The sequence below is a fragment of the Rhipicephalus sanguineus genome, chromosome 3 (assembly GCF_013339695.2).
Source record: "Rhipicephalus sanguineus isolate Rsan-2018 chromosome 3, BIME_Rsan_1.4, whole genome shotgun sequence".
Classification (NCBI taxonomy): Eukaryota; Metazoa; Arthropoda; class Arachnida; order Ixodida; family Ixodidae; genus Rhipicephalus; species Rhipicephalus sanguineus.
In genome coordinates this window covers 205,135,182-205,159,292 of record NC_051178.1, presented here as the reverse complement: position 1 = coordinate 205,159,292, position 24,111 = coordinate 205,135,182, and the positions used below count along the sequence as shown (strand labels likewise).

Below are 24,111 nucleotides of genomic sequence, written 5' to 3'. Positions count from 1 at the left end.
TTCTACGGACGGGCTAACATCCTTCGTATGAAGCATCGCGCCATAAAAGGCTGCTGTCGTAAATTAGATTTCTCGCGTGGTGGCGTTGAACTAATGACGTGTTAACGCTGCAAGATTCAGCGCTAACAGCGAACGAAATTCCTCGTCAAATAAAGGATGCGCTATCTAAACCGTAACTACTGGCGATATCTGTTGAGCAAGGACGGGCGCTTTAAATGCTTTGACCATTGATGATAGGCTAGAAGTATAGACAAGCAACAGGACCTACTTAACGCTAGTCATGCAGTCCTGGTAGTGTGTGCGCTTTACCGCATCAAAGCGTTTATCACTCTCTTTAATTGGAATGGTCGAAAAAGAACTTTAGTGTGACACATAATTTGGCCCCCTACTCCTTGACGCTGAACAGTACCGTGTGAATAACTACGACTGATTAGGCGATACAAGAGGTAAGGATGTCCGTTAATGCATCAGGATATGAAACCATAATTTTGTTTCTGTTTTCACGAAGCTTATTCAATTACCGCGCTTGGCCCAGGTCTGAATCAGTTCATATATTTCAAAATGTCTGCCTAAAGAACTCTCAAGAAACTTTTGACGCGAAGTCAGTAAGCGTATGTTTTCACAAAATTTTGCATGCTTGTTCCACTAAGGTCCTTACAGAAGCGCTCGTGTTTCGGCGTTCTGATGAGGGTCTACCCAGTACCTCTCGACCAAACTTAGGCATTTGTGAGAGCAAAGTGTCGACGTCAACAGTCGGCAAATTGCTTAGTTTGGCACGAAAGTCGAGAAGGATGCACTGGTGGAAATGTGTATACACCAGCATATATAGAGTTCAGGACCCTTTTAAAATAAATGTGTTTTTTTTTTCGCACTGCGTTAAATCAACTGGACCAAAAACCGTTTTCGCAGGAAAAGTTTCTCGTACCATGGCCCCACGCGTCGCAGGGCGTAGCTACGGTTTGAAATCGACCGGCCTTTACCTACAACGAACTGGAAATCATTGAGAGAGGCCTTCGTCCAGTATTGGACCTAAATAGGGTGAAAATGATGATGTAGGCATACCTACTGGAGAGGAACACATGTTCCACTTCGATAGCACTTTCGCAATTTCCAATTTCTTATGTCTTTCTTTTCATCCCTTAATCCCTTTCTCCTAGAACAGCGTAGGAAAGCGCGGACGCGCATCTGGTTGTACCTCTTTGTGTTTCCTTCCTTTCATCCTCCTCCTCCTTCGCCACCCCTTTATTAAATACGCTTTTGTGACAAGAGCAGCTGCTCATTTCACCAGCATGTCGATAGAACAAAGCAACAATCACAATTTCATCTTCAATGCGCTTTGAGCATTACTGTTAGCGAAAATCTCATTGTCAGCAATGTTTTTCAGACTCTGCAATAAAAAATAAACACCCAAATCAGATGACTAAATCACCAGCACCGGCTAAGGAACGCAATCGACGAGCGCTCATTTCGGCAGTATTTCCACGAACGACCAGATACTCCGCGTCTCCCCGAATCCCGTCACTCATATGCTCTGCGCTGCTTGTTTGACCACGTGACCATTCATGGACGCGCGGCACATGGTCACGGACGTGTGCCGCACCTCCATCATGGTGTGGCAGCTGCGGCCGTCGTGGTTGTCCAGGATGGAACGGCACTCGTGGCCGTCAGACGAACACATCGAGCAGCAGTCCCTGGTGAATTCCACCCTCTGGACGGGTGTGGTGGGCACCCAGGAATTCACCGTCTGCTTCGAGGGCTTTCTGGTGAGCGTGCACTGACCGCGGCGCGTGTTCAGCGTCCAGAAGCACGAGCGGCGGCAGCAGGCCTTGCGGAAGCTGGACGTGAAGCTGCCGTACACGAGTGGATTCACGCACGAGTTGGAGACGGCGAACATGAAGAGCGAGGACTGCACGTAGCCGTCCACGTTGCTTGCGCTCTCCGGGTCGATCTGGTACCACAGCACCATGATCACGTACGGAGTCCAGCACAGAAAGAATGCGAGCACGATGATGATGGTCAAGCGTAGAGTGCGGTTTCGGGCACGGGTGATGTGCCGGACATCGGATCGGCGAAGCCGAAGGCGGCCTGGTTGTTGTTGTTCTGGCAGCATCATTTGGTCCACTATGTGAAAAATCAGAAGCAAAAAAAAATTTTTTTTCGGTCTCTGTTGCTTAAGCTTCTACCTCGACATGGACTGCCTTCTTTTGTTCACGAGTGCAAACTCTAAAAAGACATGATAAAGACCTTGGACATACACTACACATAAATGCTTTATTAACTTGCGGCAACTCGGGAGACATAAGCAATACCTTCCCACGCACGTGTCAGCAACTCAACAACTTTATTTGTCTGTGTTTCAGCTACCATGAGTTGTCTTCATCTGCGGAAATGAATTGTGAAACAAGTCCTCTAGAATGAACACACGAGGGCGTCAGTCCGAAGGGTTCTCTTTCTCTCGCTTTCATGTCATTGTGCGCATTTTTGTTTGCTGTAAGAACGGATTTGCCAGAGTATTACATAATAGAGGAGGGAATGCTCGAACGCACCGCGCTAGCTCAGCGTGTGTGGCGTTCACCTTACGAAGACAAGAACCCGGTTTCTTGCCGTGGGTGGCTGACGATAACAAATTTGCGCTGAAATGTCAGATGCACATTGAATGAACGAGTGTCTCGAACATTATGCACAGAGCTTAGATGGGGCCCCTCTCATAATCGTGTCAATTAAGCACCCCTGTTTACTCCTAAAGCATTAGGTTTAAATACTACAGTACGTTCTTGGTTTATGACGCAGGGTTTATTTTTCATTTATATCTCTCAGAGCGTGGCCAGGACAAATACACAGACGAACAACATAAGCGGTAAAATTCAAAATTGATTCAAAAGAAAACTTTAATATATACATTTTAGCTTGCACATAGCTCTAAGCCACGAAAAATAAAGATGAGAAGAAATCATTTATCCCGAAATAAGCAAGAAAAACAAACGAGGCGAAAACAAAAACTCTTTTTTTCTGCCTTCCTTTTATTCCGATAGCTATTCTTTTCTGTCTTCTTTTTTTGTTCTTTCTGTGGATGAGGCGAAGGCGATTTTCTCTACGCCGTAGTTGACAGCTTCTTCGAACGTCTGAAGGTTATTAGTGAACATCCTAAGAGTGTTATTGAGGGTATACAAGAACGGGCAGTGCTTCAATATTATCGTCAGAATAAGATGTTGTCAACAGATATAGAGAATGGTTCAGCTTTACAAGTTACCTAGATAATGCAATGGTTGTTTGTTGCTAAGATAAGCTAGTATATGGAGTATTTTGTATTATATGGTGTTTAGGAGATGTCAGCGCTTTTATGTAGCGCCGGCTACTCCTTTTCAGGCGTGAATATCACAGCAGTCAAAAAAGAATCGCATAAAAGAGCACATAGGGAGAGTTCATGTAAGTCCATTCACGTAGAGACACGAGAAACCTTTGGATGTGAGATTGACTACACGACTACGTTCTATACTGCAAACTTCTGGGCGGCACTTCGGAGCCTACAGCGATATTGTCTTACCGTGCGATTCTCTGGACTGCTTGTGAATCTCCCATAGAATGCGGCAGTAGCAGACCACAATGGCCACCAGTGGTACTCCGTATAGCGCGAGCAGGCAGAAGATGTTGTAGGCCTTCTCGTGCCATGGTACCGCGAAGAAGGCGAACGTCACGCACTGGTAGAAGCCGGGCATCGCCGGGTGCTCCATAACGCGGAAGATCACCGCCTGCATGGGACACAGCAGCGCGCATAATTGATGAGGCTCGTTACAAGGTGGGCTGGAGATGAAAAATTTAATGCTATTAGACGGTCGCAAGCTGGGAAGAAAGCGTGCGCTCGGGAGCTTGAAGTGGGACAACGTTATGGAAAGTGTACTCAGTCGTGAGAACTTGTAAGATGATATTAAGGCAAAAACCAGATGCCTCGTAAAACGCGAAAGTTGACCATCGGCGTCCCGCGTCAGCGACGTCAACACGATCGAGTGATGCAAAACATAGTCGCGTGATGACTTCACCATATGACGCCATCATGACGTCACAGGTCGTCAAAATATATGACGTCACGTAACGTGACGCCCCATAATGGGATCCCATGACGTCGTCGCTTGGTGAATTAAAGGTGGTCCGATCACGGAGGCAGTGAAAAACTAGGTAAGGTGCAGAAAGCTTACGATGTCTCCGATCCATGGAGCAAATGGAAAGCCACGTTAAAAGCTTTCGTACTGGAGCGTGCACTCTAAGAAAAAAAAAGAGTATGCGTGACTCTTTTCAGAGAGTTCTGACTTGCCACGTATAGGACTCTCTTTAAATAGTCACGGTGACTCTCTTGGTGGGTCAGTGTCAGCTCGCTCTAGGAGAGTCCCCTGACGCTCTACGAAGAGTGGAAAGACTCTCATCCGAAGGATCACGTTACCACTTATAGGGAGTCAGACGACTCTTGCCGGTAACACTTCTACGGGGGTCAAGTGACCCACACCGAAGCGTCAAGCGACTCCACGAGTATTTTAAGCTACTCATTTGACCCTTGCTATACTTTTGCGCGGCTACTGTTGAAAATAGTGGAGTATTCATTTTAAGCAAGTCCAATAATACTTGCCGTTCTGCCCAGCGACTGCAAAAAAAGAATAGTTAAGTTTTACCATTATTTTAATAAAACTCGTCAAAACAACACATATTTTCCAGCAAAGTTATATAGAAAGCGCGAAAAAGATTGTCTGTGATTTCCGATTAAGAAGTTTGGGTATTCCTCATTTACATGCTTCTATGAGTATAGCCAACTAAAATGTGTGACTGATTAGCATAGTGTCATATGGTGCAAAATAAACTGCAGAAATGGGCATCATGTTTCAATCTTTATTCCTTATGATTAAGAATAAATCAAAAAGTGGTGACGGCTGGAGGCATCAGACTTGTGGCTTGATAGGTTGTCGCTCCTGTTCAGCGTGAGCGCCATGAAAAACGGTATCTGAAAATAAGAACGTGATATTATGATGAGAAAATGAAATTGCAGTAAAGGTTTGCAAAACCTACACAATAAGTGGTTCACACAGACATAATAAAGGCTAACAACAAATGCAAACAGGCATGGTCAGGAACCAAGTTTTTTAACGTCGAGATCAGACATGTCATGTGCTAGAATTACCGCACATAGCTCCCACAATCACGCACACTCACTCGATTCTGTAATAACGCCCCAACATCGCAGTGTATGCAAATCACGAAAACAGCAAACAGAAACGAGGGAAGAGTGCACGGCCGCGGCCGCACCAACGCGCGCCGTCGAAAGTCTAGAGCTTTTTCACTTTACCGGTGAAGCGTGTCCAACTTGAATGACTACCGCGTACGTTCTGGAAGCACCGTACTATATCTGCACCTCAAACTACCGTCTTTAGGTCAACAAAAAGCATTATATATAGTGCGTCTGAGCCTTCTGCACACAGGCATTTTTTTTCACGTTCCCACGCGCCGAAGCACGCTACGCACTCAAGGTCGATGGAAATGTTATGAAGTAGACTAAAGTGCATCTCAAAACGACATCTTGGACATTCAGTAGCGCAGACACAGCGTGCGATCAGCAAAAAATGACCCTTGATAATTGTTTGCATCGCTCACTATAAGGGAGCTTGCACAGCAACGCGCATAGCGGTGACAACTCGTTAACTGACAGCTTTAGTTGGGCATCCGCAACAGCCCTGCGGGCACAGGCTGCTGTTGGAAATGGCTGGCAGATAACTTCCGCAGAGCTGCTGCAGACGCCCAGCTAAAGCTGTATGATTAGTACCTACGAAAGCAGTACACTCACCGTTAACTGGCGCCCGTTGTTCCTGTCCGCAGCTCCAGGAATATTCCGTCCTCCAAGCGGCACCGCGTCACTTCGTGCACGGAGCCGGCGTCAACACCAACACCACCGAAGACGCGCATGAACAGACACACAACCCGCGCAACCAACACGCAGCGCATTCCAATAGACGAGGAGACAGAGAGGAAAACAGAAGCGGCACGCCACCCCGGCGCCGGTGTGGCGCGTTGCCTCGCCTCCGTCGTCGAGCCAACGCGCCACAACGGCGCCAAAGGGCAAGCGCGCGATATGTATGGCGTATACGGCGGCGCCGCCGATCGAAACGCGCTTCAGGAGAGTCCCGTGACTCCAGTCGAATTGCGAACTCTCTTTCTCTGCCTGTACCTTCCAAAAGGGGCCAAATGGACACCCGAAGAGAGTCACGCGGCCGTGACCCTCTTTTGACTCTTTTTTTTCTTAGAGTGTGGGAGGATCAATACATCGACTGAGAAGGAAAAGGCGATGGCTGTTGCCTTCGAGTCGTCCTGGGGGAATGCATGAGAAACCCTCCGAGTTCTTTTCTCTTTTTTTCTTTTTTTTTTGTCGGTTAGGGGACGCCCATTCGGTGAATTTATATGCATGTAATGCTATGTTCAGGTACAAAATGATGAGAGCGTGTCAAATACCGAGATACTGCACGGAGTTCAGTTGCATACTCAGAGTAAGATGTCAGCACAAAGTTATTGTGCAATAACGCCGGTAGCTGGGAACATGCCATTTCGGTGTGTGAACATTTACCCTTTACACAAGATGATGCAAAATTTAGGTCGTTTATTTTTTCGTGAACCTTAACTTTCGTTAAAACGTTAGAATTCCATTACAGGAAACGAAACTAAAACAGCTGGCGTGACAGTTTTTTATTGCGATAGCAATTATATGGACAGTCTCGGCTGAATTTTGCCGTCGCCGTCGCCGTCATGCACCGTATATGTATAAGTATGTATATATATATAAAAGCCCCAAAGAAAAATAATTCAGAAAAATGCTTCCGAAGCGCGGAATCGAACCAGGGACCTCTTGCTCCGCAGCGAGTGGCGCTAGCCACTACGCCACGAAACGCAGATCCTCCACGTAGCTAACGGCGAGCGTTATATACACACCCTTTAGCCCTGGACGGACTCATAGACGGCAGGCGCTTATAAGCGTTTCTTCATTACCAGCGAGATGGCGCGAGGAGCGCGTCGGCGAGCTCGCTCGCTTCTTATGTTTGCGCAGGGAGAGCCTTGCCATTCCGCTGTCTGCTCGCGCGGTTTTCTCGTGCTGAGGGGGAAGAGGGATGTTTCACGCTTTCACCGTGATGTCCGCGCTCATGTTACCGAGCGTACGAAAGCCACTCGAGCTCAAGGGACGCCGCTAAACGAACAAACAGAAGATGAGCGCGAACTATCAAGTGTCACAGCTCGACACTTGAAGCACGCTAGTTTCCTTCGCTGCTTCGGCCGCCTTTGCAACAGGAGCGCTGTTCAAACTGAGAGTATCCATTGGCGAGCCTCACTTCGTATAGCATTAGTTTCTTGCTATCGCATTCATTGCTTCGCCCTTGCGGCGAAACTGTGACTTTTTTAATGAGATCAACATTTTAGCTGTGTAAGAAGAGGAACAAAGAGGGCCGTGAGCCTCTGTGGAGGTCGCAATCGTGGCGGAGGAAGACGAAGTGTTCGCTTTACAGAAGGCTTGCACTAGTTCTTTTTTATGTTCGCTTGTCTTTTGTGTTAACTCAGTAGTTATAACTTTAAATATTCATATCTACAATTCTTGGCCAATCCCCCAGTGTGGGTATGAGCCATGTGTAGAGGCACATCATCATCATCATCATCATCATCAACAGAGGGCTTGTGACTACCGATACGCTAGTTTCTTAATATTTCTGCCTTCACCGCTGGATATCCGCCTCGTTTCTGGCGCCGATGCAAGTATAGACGTCCCCGGGCCCTGCCGGGGATGGCGGCGACAGCGGCGGCGGTCTCCAGGAAGCGCACTCGGCTCCATAGTGCTACGGACAGCGACGAAACCAGTGTCTGCTCGCTCAGCAGTGAGGACTGGTCCGATGACGACTTTCAGCTCGTACGAAAGGCGAAGCGAAGAAACACCGGGTCCCCCCTGTCTTCAGGCAAGTCAACTCTCAAATCTACTCGGAAGACCGCAGTCAGTACGATTATTTTCGTACCAGAACTCGCTACCGACAACCTGAGACAACTCAACAGACAGTCGGTCTCGGTGCTTCTCGAAGCGGCGGTGCCAAATGAAGTAAGGGACGTGAGAGTCAACACACGAAAAAATGTCCTGACTGTTGACGTTGCACATGAGACTGCACTGAGCACATTGAGCAAAATTACGGAACTTGATGGCATAAAAGTTCGCTCGTACATCCCACTGGCCAGTGGTATCACTACTGGTGTCATCTACGATGTGGACGTCTCTGTTTCCAAGACAGACTTGCTCAGTCTGGTGAAGCCAACAGTAGAGGGCATCCCTATAATACACATGTCGCGCATGGGCACATCTCAACTAACATTCAAGGGTGAATCTCTGCCCTCGCATGTCAAGGTAGGCAACTTTAGGCATCCTGTACGACCGTTCATTCCAAGGCCACTCCAATGCCGCAAGTGTATGAGGTTTGGACACGTGAGCGCTGTGTGTCAGAGCACGATCGTTTGCTCGCGCTGCGCCGAACCACACGCTGCAGACTCCTGTGATGCCACGGTCCTCAAGTGCCGCAATTGCCTCGGGTCCCATGACGCTTCGTCAAACGAGTGCCCCAAGAAACAGAAGGAAAAGGAGATCCTAAAGCAGATGGTACGAGACCGCTCGTCTCGTCGGGAAGCTGTTGCTGTCGTCACAAAGCGACGCTCCCGACGCCGTAGAGGTTCCAGGAACTCTGTGAAGCACAGTTCACAGGTGGCACCTCATACTCTTCTTCCTAGACTAGACACGCCCGAGTCGATTTCTGAGGACAAGACCGCACCAGAGCACATGGACACTGAAGCATGGCCGGCATTGCCAAAGCTGCAGCCAGAGCCACAGCCAGAACCACAGCCCCAGCCAAAGCAACAACACCATACACAGCGACTCCAATGGTCGCAGCAGACACAGACCGAGTCAACGACAGCGCTGATTCCCCACGACTTGCCGGAGAAAGACAAGGACATTGCTGCGATGCTTCGCTCTCTTCTGAACACCATATTCATGCTTTTGAATAAGCCACATACTCCGTCAGCCCGAACTGCCCTGCAAGTGCTGGAGATTCTCGATCCAGTGTTTTCAGCGCTGCAGTAATCACAACGGCTCGCCCACGGCCCTCTCAAATGCCGCGATTCCCCAATGGAATTTCAGAGCGCTGATGTCATGTAGGTCAGAGAAGCTCCAGCCTCAGTGACTGATTGTACCCCCCTTTGCACGCGCAGTGCTCTCCTTCTCTCTCTCTTCTTCCTCTTTCTATTACCCGTTCCCTTGCCCCCAGTGCAGGGTAGCAAACCGGACGTTCGTCTGGTTAACCTCCCTGCCTTTCCTCTTCTCTTTCTCTCTCTCTCTCTCGCAATCGTGGCAGTTTGGGCATGTTGTTAAGATATTACCAATAAATTTTATTGACGAGGACAGAAAAGAAAACGTAAGACACACGGGTGCTAACTTTCAACACTTTATTGAGACCCGCGGAACGGAATATATAAGGGCACGCGTGACCTTACATGATGTCGGCGCAGGCGGCAAAATATGACACAGTCACTGACATCTCAGGTAACATAATCCTTTGGAAGGTAGAGCGATCGACGGCTTTTACACACATTTATCACCTAAACTATCTATATTTTCAGCCTCGATGATTTCACGCTTGAGTTTACTTCTATTTCTTGTGACAATGATGCATTTCTTAAAGAATGATAAAGCTATTTTTCACACGGTGATCTACGCTTCGCTCAGCATTGGAAATAGCACCAGGATCATCACTGCCGTCGCACTTTGAGCAACGTACATCTAGGAACCCTCCGCACAACTCCCTAATTTCTACAGCGTTCCCTGAGGCGATCGTTTACACACCTCCCACTTTGTCCTATATAAGTTCTGCCACATGAAATAGGTAAGCTGTACACGAATGAATCCGCACAATCGACGAACTTCTCTTTATGAGCAAGGCGTTGTTTCGGGCTAGTTGGTAACCCATAGTTACAAGCTTTATAGCGCGGACTTGTTACACTAAGGACAAAGGGCACTTTATGCTTCTTCTTCACACTGGACAGTGAAAGGCGCGGAGGTTCGTCATTCTGCACTTTCTCAAGTTTGTCAGGAGCGGGAAAAACGACTTTGACATTGGACTTCTGCCGTTCCTTTTTTAGTTGATGTGACAAACAATTAATTAGTAGTGAGGAGCTGTGGGAGACTGCCCTGCGCAGCTCCGATCCCACCCACCAAGACCGAGTCCTGAGGTGGGCTGAGGAGGTAGCGGAGGCCTACCACGACTGGTAATCTGACGTTATGGCACAAGAAGTGGTGATGGACGCCTACTGGGACTGGATCACAGACCCCCCTCTCTCCCCTGCGGCCCCTCCCCTTTCTTTAAAAGGGAAATAAAGTTTCTTCACTCACTCACTCACAAGCCATGAACGTACGGGATAACAGCAAGCTTCTGCGCGCCATTAACACACTGCAAAGCATCAGGGTGTTTGGACGACATCTTTTGAAGGATACATTCAGCGACACTAAATATTAACTGAGTGGGGTAACCGGAGTCAGACAGCCGGAGGGTTTGTTCGTGGAAACTGACACCCATTAGTATTAGTTCCAGACATGATTTATGCAATGCGTGTCGAAGTCGTTTTTTCTGCTCCTGACAAACTTCAGAAGCTGCAGAATTTAAGCGCACGCTTAAAATTTACTGTGGAGGATGTATTGTTCAATTCATGTGGAATGCTCTCCGCTAGGGAAACTTTTATCAAGAATACGACTAAACCTCCGGTGCAATGATGTAGTTTTTCTGAAAAAAAAATTCACTGACGATTACGATACTGCCTAATGCGAATTTTGAGCACAGCTTCATGTTGGGCAACGCCAATTGCGTTTGAAGTTTCGGCTATCCGCAGTTGCAGCAGTGTAACATTTGTTATATGCTGCCACAGAAACTGCCAGCGCTCCAGTGCTATGCACACCCCTCTGTGCAGTGCAGGGGTCGCGAAACCAAGCGAAATGCCGAAAGCCCGATTACGACAAGCTAAGCCAGCCACAGTGCCCGTGTCAGCCCTGCATGCGCACGAGCTCCGACCAAGGGACCAGCGCGGTGATGGAGGAAGAAAGCGAGGTTAGAGGCCAGTGGCTCGTGACATCGACAGACTCCGCGTTCGCTAGCTCTCTTTCGTCCTCGTTCGCTATATCGGTTACGCCGACGCCAGCCAACAACGGCGACGCCGCTCAACGCAGGAACGGACGCCTAAGAAGTGCGCTCTCAAAAAAAAAAAAGAGAAAAAAATCTGGACACCTTTTCACTCCGCTAAACAGTGCAAAATATTACCGATGAGGTAAGATACTGATCCGTAAGCAATTTGTAATGCTGTTCTTTCCATGGAACGAAGCTATTTGTTCTTTGTTGAATGATCAAGGAAACACAGTAATTGAGTGCTTAAATTAGCGGCACATCATGAGAGGATCTTTGTTTAATTAATTAGTCACCAACGCATGCGGTCTTCTTTCGCAAGTTGCTGGCCGTTACATGTGTTTCGTTTGTATCTCTTAGACTATCATCTGCAACTACGGCCAATGTTGCACACCTATCCTCTTAGCCGAGCTCCTCTTGATTACGAAAGACCTGCGAGTTCATTTCCCCTGTGAGGCATTGTATACTTTTCTTGAACTTCCAGCACGGTCACTTCCGGCAGCTGAAACGAGGTCCGTGTGTGTCCTTAATCCGCATTTAAAGCAGCCTGTGCAATAAGCAAGCTAGTGCTGCCTTTCCGCGCTACGCAGTAAAGCGGCACGGTGGCGACGCCGCGAGAATCATGCGAAAGGATTCCGACAAAGAGAGCGTTTTGCTAACAGCTTGGTCCCTCAGGATGCAAGTGATGCAGTGAGGAAAGCATATTTGCTTGGCTAGAGCTTTGCGGCTGCATTTCAGGAAGCAATGTTTGCGATATAGTAACCAAACATAGTTCTGCCGCGCAGCTACCCCTGAGGCATTACATTCATATTGCTCTCATTTTCTTGTTATGTGTCCTGTAGTAACCAGTTCCGAGTAGTATATAGCCTGGGGGACTCAGTACAACAGGGTTAGCGAAAAAGTGACTTGAAGGAACCAATTTACCGCAGATAGTTTTTGCATATGACGGGCCTTGTTTCGGCACTTCGGTCGTGTTTTCCTGCCTTGGATGCAGGGTCGACCCAAGAACATCGTTTGTGTGCGAAGGTGTTTCATTAAGCTTACCAAAAATAAAAATGCGTGAACAGGAACTCTTGTAGGAAGTAATTGCGAAGGCTTATCTGAAGAATGTCGGTAAATATTAAGACCTGTGGCGATTTCTACGTTCGCTTTTATTAGATATTCACCTTGTTTCTTTTCTCCCTCCTTAATTAGCAGACTTACGCTTAGACGTAAGCTGCTAGCTTCATATTGTTACTAAGTGTCACTGCCAGAGGAAACCGAGGGAAGCGAGAGAAGAGCGCGTAACAATATTAATACCGTCGCCTTTTTCCTCGCTTCGTGTTTTTACGCGGCGTGGCATCATACACAGCAAAGTTTGAGAGCATTCTGTACTTTACGCTGGGCCAGTAGGTGGCAGTGTTTTTCTTTGGGCGTCCGTCTTGTTTACAAGACATGATAATCAAATTATGAATAATTATTCCTCCAACGACAGCGGTACTCAGAGATTGCTTGGAGAGGCTTTCGTTCAGCAATAAATAGGAGTAAGCCAAAGGGGACAGTAATTACGACGTTCATTTTTTGATAGAAGCTCCATACAGGTGTGAGAGCGCGGCAAACTCTTTTGACGCGGCAATAAAAAAAATACTGCTAGTGAATTCAGCGTGCTGCAGTAAACACGGCGTATAAAGGGATAATCTGTTGGTCAGCGTGTGATGTGCTTGTAACCAGAACCATAAAGTCCCACAGCTGGAGATAGTAAAAGTTATGACGGCTAAAAGTTGCTAGAGAGAGGGATTTGGAGTTCATCACCAGACTCCTTCGCCAGAAGTGCAAGTTCTTCGAAATATGTCAGTTTAACTGGGACTAATTTAATTTCTAACTAGGGCTGCCACTAACTCAGCTGAAGGCGGAGCTATAGTGTTTTAGATGTCTGAGCTTACACTCAGAGCCGAGTAATCCTGAAGTTGGTGCATGATAGATTACAAACACTTCTGAAGACCATGTTGACTTATTTCCTGAAACAGTGGCTTTAGCGAAATTTTCTAAACAAGAGGCCGGGGTGCTTCGCGAACGTATTCTGCTAGGTGTTTGCGATTTTCGTGCCGCGCCTATCAAGAAACAGCGTTAGAGCTTAGCATGCTGAAGATCGACCGAACTGGCACAAACTTTTCCGCACTTAAAGAAGTTTCTTAGAGCCACACGAAGGCTTTCCTGTTTCTCAGTAAACAGAAAGCGCATAAGCGGGCGTTTCCGCTGAACGGGGCGTCAGTCTAGCGTACCAATTTGTAATGAACTTTAAATAGATTCGCACGCTACTGCACAATACTTTGGCTGCTGCCAGGGCTCTTCGCAAATGAGCGCGAAGATTGCGCCCTGAACATTTTCTAATTGTTTGCCGGGCAAGCTTCGTACCTCTCCGCTGCATCACTAATGTAAAAGGGCGACCGTGAGTTTGTAGCGCTGAGAATTGCGACGCATACGTCTTGGTACCTGGACCATACGTGAACCCTAAAATCAATGTAATAATGTGGTGAGGCGAACAAAGGGGATGAATAAATGATATGAATGGAGGTTAACTTGGACTGAACGCTGTTGGCTATGCTGCCCTGGAGAAGGGAAGGACTCCCAGCGTTCCGCTGAGCGTATGCTGTTCGCGGATTTCGCGTCCTAGCGGTCATGTGAGGACAGTATTGCTCGTTTCGCATACGGCTATGCTTTTGCGTCTGTTTGCTCGTTTAAAATTATTATCGAATTTTCTGTGCACTTCTACCATCAGGCGCGTGACAGGAGCGTTTGAAGAACAGAGAATTGCCATTACCTAGACATGGCCAATAAATCACCGGAGTTGGCTTTTAAGCTGCAGGGAGCGTTCGCGTGGTTTCGAATAAAAGTTGGCGTAGCGATCTAAAGGAGCTGTTTTGTTCTCTTTTCTGTTTTGTGGATATCTTGATGGCAACTGATACGCGCAGGCGATGCGACTTGTATGGCTGCAAAAAGATGCCGGTGAACATTGACCTTAGGCTGGGATGTCAGCGGTGGACAAATACACGAATTAAGCGGCAATCACAACTGTCGTGCCATTGGGTGCAAGGCTGGCGCTGAAGCCCAGAAAAAGAAATGAAGATACGTAGATAAAGCAGCATTAGTGTAATGTGATTTCTATGAACTTCAAAAAGCTGCTTTGAGTGGAAGCAATGATGCCTCCTAGCAGAGTTCATGCCTTTATTTCAATTTATTTTCGTTTGTCCCAAGCATTTCAAGGCTGTAATTGTGTATTGTCTCCGTGCTACACCAAATTCCATTTCATGATTCAATTACACATTGAAACTTCCACGATTGGTAGGTAACAACTTTATTGATAGTCCTGCAGAGCTTTCGCCGACCGGGCCTTAGGTCTCCCACGTGGGGACGTAGAGGCCTTGCTTCATTTATTTTTAATAGCTGGCAAAGTTCGTGCCTTTATTTGAGTTTGTTATTTTTGTTTCTGTGAACAACTTCAAAGCTGTAATAAATTGTGTGTTGTCTCCAGGCTGCACTAAAATTCAATTTCATGTTTCAGTTACACATTGACACTTGTTCAATGCTTCTTTCACTTTGAAGAGCAGAGTAACTTTGAAGAGCAGAGTAATAAAGAATGATTCTGGAAAACGAAGTCGTCGCCCAACCGACCCTGACAACTGACGCCGGTCGTCGTTCTTCTACGCTGCCCAGCGACCAAAGAGAGGCTCACCACCTGGGACCAAAGAGCCTCCCTGTCAGTTTGAGATAAGCGTTGTCAGTTTGAGATAAGCGTGTCCTCGCCTGCAACATTAGGTGCAATAGGTGTTTTTCAAAACCATAGAAGAATTTAAGGTGTTTTTTTAAGAAACGTAGCATAATTCTACTTCCCCAGGTGGACTGCTTAATAAGGACATTACTGGAACAAAAAAAAATAGTTTAGGTACTTGGAAAACCGTCTATTAAACCATTACTTTAGGGCTCTTACTGCAATCTATGAGTCGTGAGTCGCAGAGAATAAAGGAAACTATGAAAGAAGAATCCCCTTGACCCCCTTCCCTCGTCATTTGTTCGCGCTAAAACGGTCATGATTTGTCTAGTCTACTGCGTTAAATGCCTAGCAGCGTATTCTTTTTGAAACTAGCTGGTTGTACGGTTGGCTGTTATACCACAGATGAAAGGGTAACTGTTAAAAACGTCGCAGTGTTACCTGAATGTGGCGACTGAAGTACTGATACGGAAGTAATTGACCACTGTGGGAATTTAGGATCGAAGTTTTATCGACCATATAAATCGCCAATACTCGTTTACTTATTAAAATAGCAAAGATGGTGGCGCACGTGCACAGGAAAGCATAAACGTGCATTACTCAATGGCCTCATAAGCTGACGAAAAGATGGCGTCTTAACGAAAGCCGGCAGCGGGTTCCCGGAAAAATAAGATGCAATACACCAAAGAAAAAAAATCACGTGAAAGGAAAGAGCGTCAACCAAAACCACCGCTTTCTGATAGCCCTTCAGTCTCTGAGGAGCGAGCCTCTTGCAGGATTACCTGCGTGTGAAGAGCTTTAAATCTGACACAGGTGGGTGAGCTCATCAGAAACTGAAGGCCTATCAGAAAGCGGCTGTTCAGACGGCATAGTTTTAAAGGACGCTCTTTGTGTCGCCTGTTGTTTTTTGTTTTTTCCTTTAGGGTATTGCATCTTCTTTTTCCATGAAGCATGCACGTTTTACTGCGGCGGCAGCCAATGCTACGGTGTCAGCCAATGTTTTGTGCTACCTCTCGTTTCAATGTGCCCGCGAATCTTGAGGTTACGTGACATCCAACACTAAGCGTGCGGGAAGAGAGCGCGCACGTTGCTACACACCACGCCGGCCCGTACGGCCTTTGTGGCGCTCACCGCAAATTACTTCCAAAATAGGGCCTGGGGGACACGTATGCGATCATTTACGACATGCCGAGCCACGGATGGGCTATGGAAGGACAGGCGCGTTCGCGTGTCTACTCTAACGCGCGACTGATCCCATAAGCGTTCACACCCCCTCCCTCCTTGCGTGTACTTGATCACATGACCTCCCCATATATGCTTGCGGGAAAACTGTGCGTACCAGGACACCATCTTGTCCTGCTCGTCCTGTCATGCTTTCCTCGCACCCGTAGCATACAGAGCACGGGACGCATCGCTCTCGTACTTTATACGACGTATCGCTAAAGTTCGCCTGCAGTCTCATACATTGCAGTAATGAACAGAAAAAAATCCACGCATCTCCAAAATGTGAATCATGACGAGTGGGCGAAGCTCTGGGTGAGTGAACGTATGTACATTACCGGAGCGTTGCCCCATGCAATGTAAATTGAGTGACATAAAGTGACATAAAGAGTCGACGTCAAAGCTAGGTCCTAAGGTCCATAACGTCTACGTTGAAGTCGCAAGACTAGTATAAACGATTTGTGCTTGTAGGTGCCTGATATTGTTCTGTCACTATTATGATTGATGTTCGGCTATTGTGAACCTTTTTTTTGATTCACATGCACCAGGGGCGTAGCCAGAAATTTTTTTCGGGGGGGGGGGGGGTTCAACCATACTTTATGTATGCTCGTACGTGCGTTTGTATGTGTGCGTGCATATATACATATGCAAAATTGAAAATTTTCGGGGGGGGGGAGGGGTTGAACTCGCCCCCCCCTCCTTGGCTACACCCCTGACATACACACATATATGTTTCGACTGTAGCGACGGTTTTCTGTATACCGTGACAGCCGACAGTGAGAGTCGACGACAAAGCTATAGGTCATAAGGTCCATAATGTGTACGTTGAAGTCGCCGACAAGTATCAAGGGTTTGTGCTTGTAGGCGTTTTATAGTGTTTCGTTGCAGTTATGATTGATATTAGTCTATTGTTAAACCTGGTGTTTCGGTTTTACACGGTATTGTGCCGTGAGCACGGACAACGAACAATGGACAAGCCTTGACCCTAAGATGCTTCGCCCCTAAAAATTAATATTCATCCAGCGAGTTGGCGAGAGATATAGACTGAATAGAAGTTTGGGCGTTGGTATTTTTCCGAACGAATGGTCCTGGAACCACATCTTCGCTATAGGACGGCGATGTGAAAAACTCACAAAGTGTGGTTACGTTTCTTCTAATGCACCAAGGTATACGAGGGCTTTGACCCATCAGACAATGAATAATTAGCTCCTGTGTTCGCGTGCATAATCTCCACTTTACCTCCCCCCTTCGACTCACATACTACTCCCCCTTTCTTCTGCATTGCGAGGTACTCAACCGAACTCGGCATGGTCACCATCCTCGCTTGTTCTTTCGCAGTTCTCTCCCTCCATGATCCGGTTACGACTTTTGTGGTAAGTGTTTCCGGATCGTTCATGGATGTCGATTAGTTAAATTTACCTTTCATGTCAGGTGGAGAGGCCAGGAGCATGCGCTTCCTGAAACTTCATTTCGCTTTTCTGTGCCTGAGGTATTGTGGGTTGTTTAAATTATTTTAACAAAATTCTGAGAGAAACAAATACTGGTGGGCGTAATTACTAGCTGAAGCGTCAGATCAAGAAAATATCTAACGCATTTACTTCCTGCATGTAAACTGCATGCATATGTACATCGTTGTTCGAGTTAAACTTATACTGCGCGGCTCAAAGACGTCTTTTGTTCATGTAAGCAGAATAGCTGCCCTAATTTTGGCTTCTGTGGCAGTGCCTATTTGAAAAGTAGTGCAACTTAAAAATTTCGTTCGTCTGGACGCGTCTTGAGGACTCACCGGTTTCAATTAAATAAGAGCAGCCTATTACCTGCACTAATCTGTTACAAGATCGGCAATACAGTTTTGGCAACCAGCTAGACATTTGCTGAGCACTCAGTTACTTACAAAATGTTACTTCTGGCATTAGCGCTCGGTAATATTGGAAATAACACGAAACACCTCTGTCATTAAGTAATCGGCTCCATACGGTACAATTTCACTATACCTGTGTACCACGGCTGATTTCATGTATAATTGTCTTGTTAAACTCAAAAATGTAGCACGTGTTATACATTATATTGTTGCTGGGATCGCGTCCTAATGAAAATAAAAAGGAAAAATTAAACTTCATATTCACACACCGATAAATGGATGGTAGCTATCCAATGTGGTCATGTCACGGCTTAAAATCGAAACGCTGCCTCCTCCTACTGCAATCCGGCCTTCACTACAGTGTCACAACCAGCTATGAGCGCTAGATACATGATAACAGATCCCACAAGATCCCGCTTCAATTTGAACACAACATAGGCCCTACCGCACGCATCTAATACACATATACACACAATGTACACCCTAGAAAAAAAGTATTTGTTGCTTGTTTAGGTGAGTCCTGGGGGCACTTGCACGTATATGACTCACTTTAAAGATATACTAAAGTGAAGCAGTATATCAGCTTAGACAGATGAATCATTTTTTCAGAACTCCATTCTCAATAAATTCGCCATCATAAGATAATTATTAGAACAGATAATGAAGATCGAAGTATCATGTTTGAATTTCGCGCCGAAACATCAGCACGTGAACTTCAGTGTGACGTCACAAGTTTCAAAGAACTTTCGCGAATTTTGTCACACTTTCGTTCAATGCTGTCTCCTGAAACTTGCCTTGTTGACACTTTGGATCCCTCAGAACACATTGTAAACAATTTTTACCGATAAACGACTACGTAGGCATTCGCAGACGCCGTCAAGGAGGGAAGGAAAAGGAGAGAAAGGAAAGGCAGAGATGTTAACCAGTCTAGAAGGGCCGGAATGCCACCCTACACTGGGTGAAGAGATGGGGGAGATATAAAGATAGAGAGAAAATCTATGACGTCAAGCCGAGCTGGTGCGGGAACTTCACGGCGGCGTCACCACTTTTCTTTTTGCGCGTTCTCTCGCTTACCAAGCGTTTTATAGCGGTAAGAGTGGTGGTTTAGGTATTGTCAAAGCGCAATTTACTAATACCACAATTTTTTTTCTCTTTAGGGTCCATTTAAAGAGAGACGTTAACTCTCTTTCGGGTCCCACGACTCTCCGACGAGAGTACAATGACCTTCAATGAGAGTTCACGCGTCTCTTTAAAGAGAGTCATACACGTGGCGTGTCAGGACTCAAAAAAAAAAAAAAAGTCGAAGGGCTCTTTTGTTTTCTTAGAATGTGTTATGCCTTAAGGGAAGCCTTATCGCAATCAAAAAATGAACCCGACGCATCACACCAGGAGCAGTTTAACTTCAAAGTAAGCAAAGGATCATCTCTCGGAAGATGGAACGTGTGGGGGGATAGAGAATGCGTACGTTAGGAATAGTTATTCCTAATGGCGGTATAGCCGTCTCTAAAGTGCCATTTCACCGTTATTGCAACTTTTCTTGCTTAAGAGGGCACCCTTCGGGAGCAAGGAATTGTTCTTTTGTTTCAACCGTTTAATTTTGGCAATGATACGAGTCTATCGCCCAACGTAGCAACTGCGAGCATCATGTAGACGTGCGCCAATGAAAATGTCCGTTTCTTTATGGCGTCGCTCGGAAGAGTGCGTGGAGTAATACGACTCGGCAGCTCAAGCGCATATCAAATATTAATGAGGGAAGATTACCCTTATGGCAAAACATAGCCGACGGGATTGTGGTAAATGGGTTGCTGTCTATTGCAGCAATTGTCGTTCGGAGAGCGCAGCAACTCGTCCCCGGTAAGTGGCTTCAAAGACTATACGTTGTATGAGAGCTGGGTTCCACAAGTTTGGTGTTTGCTTCGTGCATCATCTAGTGGGCGTATGTATGTATGTATGTATGTATGTATGTATGTATGTATGTATGTATGTATGTATGTATGTATGTATGTATGTATGTATGTATGTATGTATGTATGTATGTATGTATGTATGTATGTATGTATGTATGTATGTATGTATGTATGTATGTATGTATGTATGTATGTATGTATGTATGTATGTATGTGTTTGTGCGTGCGTGCGTGCGTGTGCCTAGACTTCGTCTAGTTTATTAAGCAGCGTTTTGCTTAGAGCGTGTATTCGATATAAACATGAAGTGATGGCGTACACTTACGCTATGGTTTATAGATCACTATGGATATTTTGATAACATTTTAGATCTATATTGTTCTTTATTAGATTTAGCTGCACGTTAAAGAACGTCAAGTCGTCAAAATTTACGGAGCCCTCCACTATCGCGTCTCTCATAATCATATCGTGGTTTTGGGACGGTAAACCCCAAGAATTATTATTATTATTATTATTATTATTATTATTATTATTATTATTATTATTATTATTATTATTATTATTATTATTATTATTATATTGCGTGCTCTTTAGGTAAGATTTATTATTATCTTTTGTCTGAGATATTTCTGTGGAGGGCTCTTCAGCATCCAAGCATCCGCCTTACATTCGAACGTAAGAATCGCCGTACTCATCACCTCCACTATCATTATAATGAATAACAAAAACAACGACGACTTCAAGAACAACATCAATAGTCTCGTGCGTTTTTTTCAATTTATCTTAGTATGCCTTCGCAGGGCACTCCTCAGTTTTTTACTGCGCTACTAATTATGAAGGATGGAATAAATTTTTTCGTACTTTTGCACAAGGTGTCACTCAGCGCCAGTAAAAGTAGCTATGCATTGCATTCCGATACGAGTTTTTATGCTACACATGTGTCTGGTATGATTGTCATTCGACTGCAGAGATGTACGCGCTGTAAGTTAAACCTGGAGGTATTAGGTAACTTTGATGTGCTTAAGCAACAATTTTACATTGTACAAAACTAAAATAATTGAGCGATTTAGAATCATCGATAAACCATCTGCTTAGAAAGGTAAAAGAAGTCGTCTCTGCTTTCTATACAGACAGCATAGGATACGACAAATAGATAAATAACCAGGAAAGTGGGTGAGGGCGGAGCCTTCATCGTAGCGCTAGCGGTTGCTTTCCGCGCCTGTAATGCAAATGTTGCATATTTATTGTTTTTTTTTCGGTCCACTTTCAACTTTCTTTGCCGGAATTACGACACTTTAGTTAAAAGCTACAAACGATTTTCCTGTGCAGTAACTGACTTAATTACCCGTCGGTTTCACTCGGTTCTTCCTATCAGAAAGAGATCTCTCGATTAATTATCTTTGTTCCGCCTCATTTACTAGACTCACTATTGCGAGGCACTTTCGCAAGTCATTAGCGAAGTCGTTTCATTAGCAATGCTCGTGAAAGGCTTCCTGCCGTTGGCGCGCTTCCCCGAGCAGTTCAACTTTCATCGCTACATTTCAATTGCGAAAGATGCTTGCGAAAACATTACTCTCGTTAATTTGATTTTTAGTTCCTTTCGCTACATTTTGAGCAGTGTTTCCTACCCATTTATAAGAATGTGGGCGGTTATAAACGTGAAACATCGTCCCGCTTACTAATCTCCCGTTTGCTTAACGCCATATGCAAATTTTATTATCACATGATCCTAACTAGCTCGCTCTCTTGTCCTGTTTTCTAAGTTAAGAAGGAACAGTAGAGAGAAACGAACGTCAAAGAGGTTGACCAATTCAGTGTAACCGTTGTGCTACCTTACACTAGGGAAAGAGATGAGGGAGTTTAGAACTTACATGTGTAAAGGAAGAGAGAGGGAAGGAGAGAGAGAGAGAGCACACACGCAACGTCAAAGTCCGTCAGTCTTTTGCGGTATGCGACATCGCTATTAGTCTACACCTGCTTGTGCAAGTCTATTGGCTTCCAAACATTTAACCGGTCCTTCGTCACCTTCACCCACGATGACTTTCATAACGGCTCTCTAGGATGGTTGCAAGAGAGAGAGAGAGAGAAGTAATGTAGGAAAGGCAGGGAGGTTAACTAGAAAATTCGTCCAGTTTGCTACCCTACACATGGGGAGGGGGAATAGAGGAGTAAAAGAGAGAGAGAGAAGGATAGACAAATGTCACATCACACACACAGTGCCGAGTTTCACAGGCGGTCGCTCAATAAGGTGTTTTCAAGTACCGCAGGAGGGCTCGTGTGGCTTTCTGGGCTGATATGTCGCGCGACCAGGCTCCTAAGTTCTTTGCTTCATTAAATGGCCGGTCATCCAGTCTATTCAAGGCACACTGGAGAGTCCGGCGATCTTCATAAAATTGGGCACAGTGGCACAAGAGATGTTCAATAGTCTCTATACAATTGCAGCTTTCGCACATGGATGAATCTTCCATGCCAATGCGATGGCTGAATGAGTTAGTAAATGCTACACCGATCCACAATCGGCACAGCATTGTAGCGTCACGTCGAGAAATCTTGGATGGCAGTTGTAGCTGGAGTAATGATTCAAGGTTCTTAGGGCGAGGATAGGAGCTAAGCGGAATATTCCAGTGCGCAAGCGTGGCATTATGCGCGCTGTGACGAAGTTCTCTAGCTGCATCTACTCTTGACAAGGGTATGAACTGTGTGGGCGCTCCATTGTGGGCACATCGGGCAGCGTCGTCAGCGAGGTGGTTACCACTGATGCCACAGTGACCCGGCAGCCATTGTAAAACAATGTCGTGTCCTTGATTAGCGGCGCGATGACAAATTGCATTGATATCAGACACCAATTGGTGGTAGTTTCCACGTCGTAGACTTCGCACGCATTGAAGGGCTGCCTTGGAGTCGCAGAATATGGCCCATCTACTAGGGGATTCTTGCATAACAAACTCCATAGCGGCTCGAAGAGCGGCCAGCTCGGAGCCCGTAGATGTCGTGACGTGTGATGTCTTGAACTTGACCGTGATTGATCGAGATGGTATCACAAAGGCACCTGTCGAACTTCCCGAGACCGAACCATCCGTGTAAACATGAATTCGGTTAGCATACGACAAATGCAAAAGGTCCAGTGAGAGCTGCTTGAGGGCTGCAGATGACAGGCTTGCCTTTTTAGATATCCCCGGCACTTCAAGGTGCACAGTGGGCCTTTTCATGCACCACTCCGGAGATAGTGGTATGGTTGCGGGCGAGAATCTCCACGAGATGGAATGCTGGTTAGCCGCAACAACTTTGGAAAATGCTGCCTTTGGTCTTTCTAGTGGCAAGCTAGCGAGGTGGCGGTCAGGCACTCTGGATATGTAACGGATATGTGCCCGGAGTGTGTCGACAGTTATATATGTCGTGATCGGGTGGTCTTTAGCAATAGCAATCGTTGCTACCGTGTTAGCACCGTGGTTGCAAGAAACTTGCAACAGATATCGGTCTGTGGTCAAGGCGAGCTATAGAGCGATTGAGAATGATCTTATCTGCACGTTGTAGCGAGGACGGTCGCAGAAGATGTGCTGTAAGGTATACTCGCTACCACAGTCGTCACAAAAAGCGTTGTCGAGCATTTCAAAGCGAAAGGAAAATGAATTCGTGAAGGCCATTCTTAGCTATAATCGGCAAAGATTGACCTCTTTCCGGCGGAGTCCAGTTGGTGTCCTTCCGGCGGAGCCTGCAGAGCAGCGTCCCAGTATTCGCAAGAGGTTCTTATACTGTCATTGTACATACAAGCAAATGCAAACCAATTTAAATGTTAAACCGGCCTTTCTCGTCCGGTTTCTTAAACGCCTGGTGACCCTTACGAATTGTAGAATGTTTCATTGATAGTCTTGATTTAACCCCCCTTGTTTCATGAAGAAAGTAGCACAAAAAATGTGAATAAGTGCGTGCTTGCTTCACTCCGGCCAGATCAGAAGCTACAGCTACACAGTGACCAGATCGGTTACCGTTTAGTCCCGACCAGTTAAATCATGTCTCTAAAGCAAACAAACTCCAAAGAATTTTCGAAACGCTGTCTGGTTCCCACTATACGCACATTAGATGAATCATAATACTTGGATAGGTTCGCAAAATTTATCATAATGATAATTCTTGGGGTTTTACGTCCCAAAACC

General features: G+C 46.0%; 1 protein-coding gene across 1 annotated transcript in view; it reads right to left on the bottom strand.

Annotated features, from left to right (window-relative positions):
- Window positions 1-571: 571 nt before the first annotated feature.
- LOC119385236 (adipokinetic hormone/corazonin-related peptide receptor variant I) overlaps window positions 572-24,111 on the bottom strand; it is a 61,837-nt gene continuing 38,297 nt past the window's right edge. The window contains exons 2-3 of the mRNA XM_037652732.1: window positions 3,545-3,749; window positions 572-2,121 (exon numbers count right to left, since the gene is read on the bottom strand). Coding sequence (XP_037508660.1) covers window positions 1,523-2,121; window positions 3,545-3,749 — 804 coding nt within the window. The 3' untranslated portion in view covers window positions 572-1,522. The remainder of the gene's footprint in view (window positions 2,122-3,544; window positions 3,750-24,111) is intronic.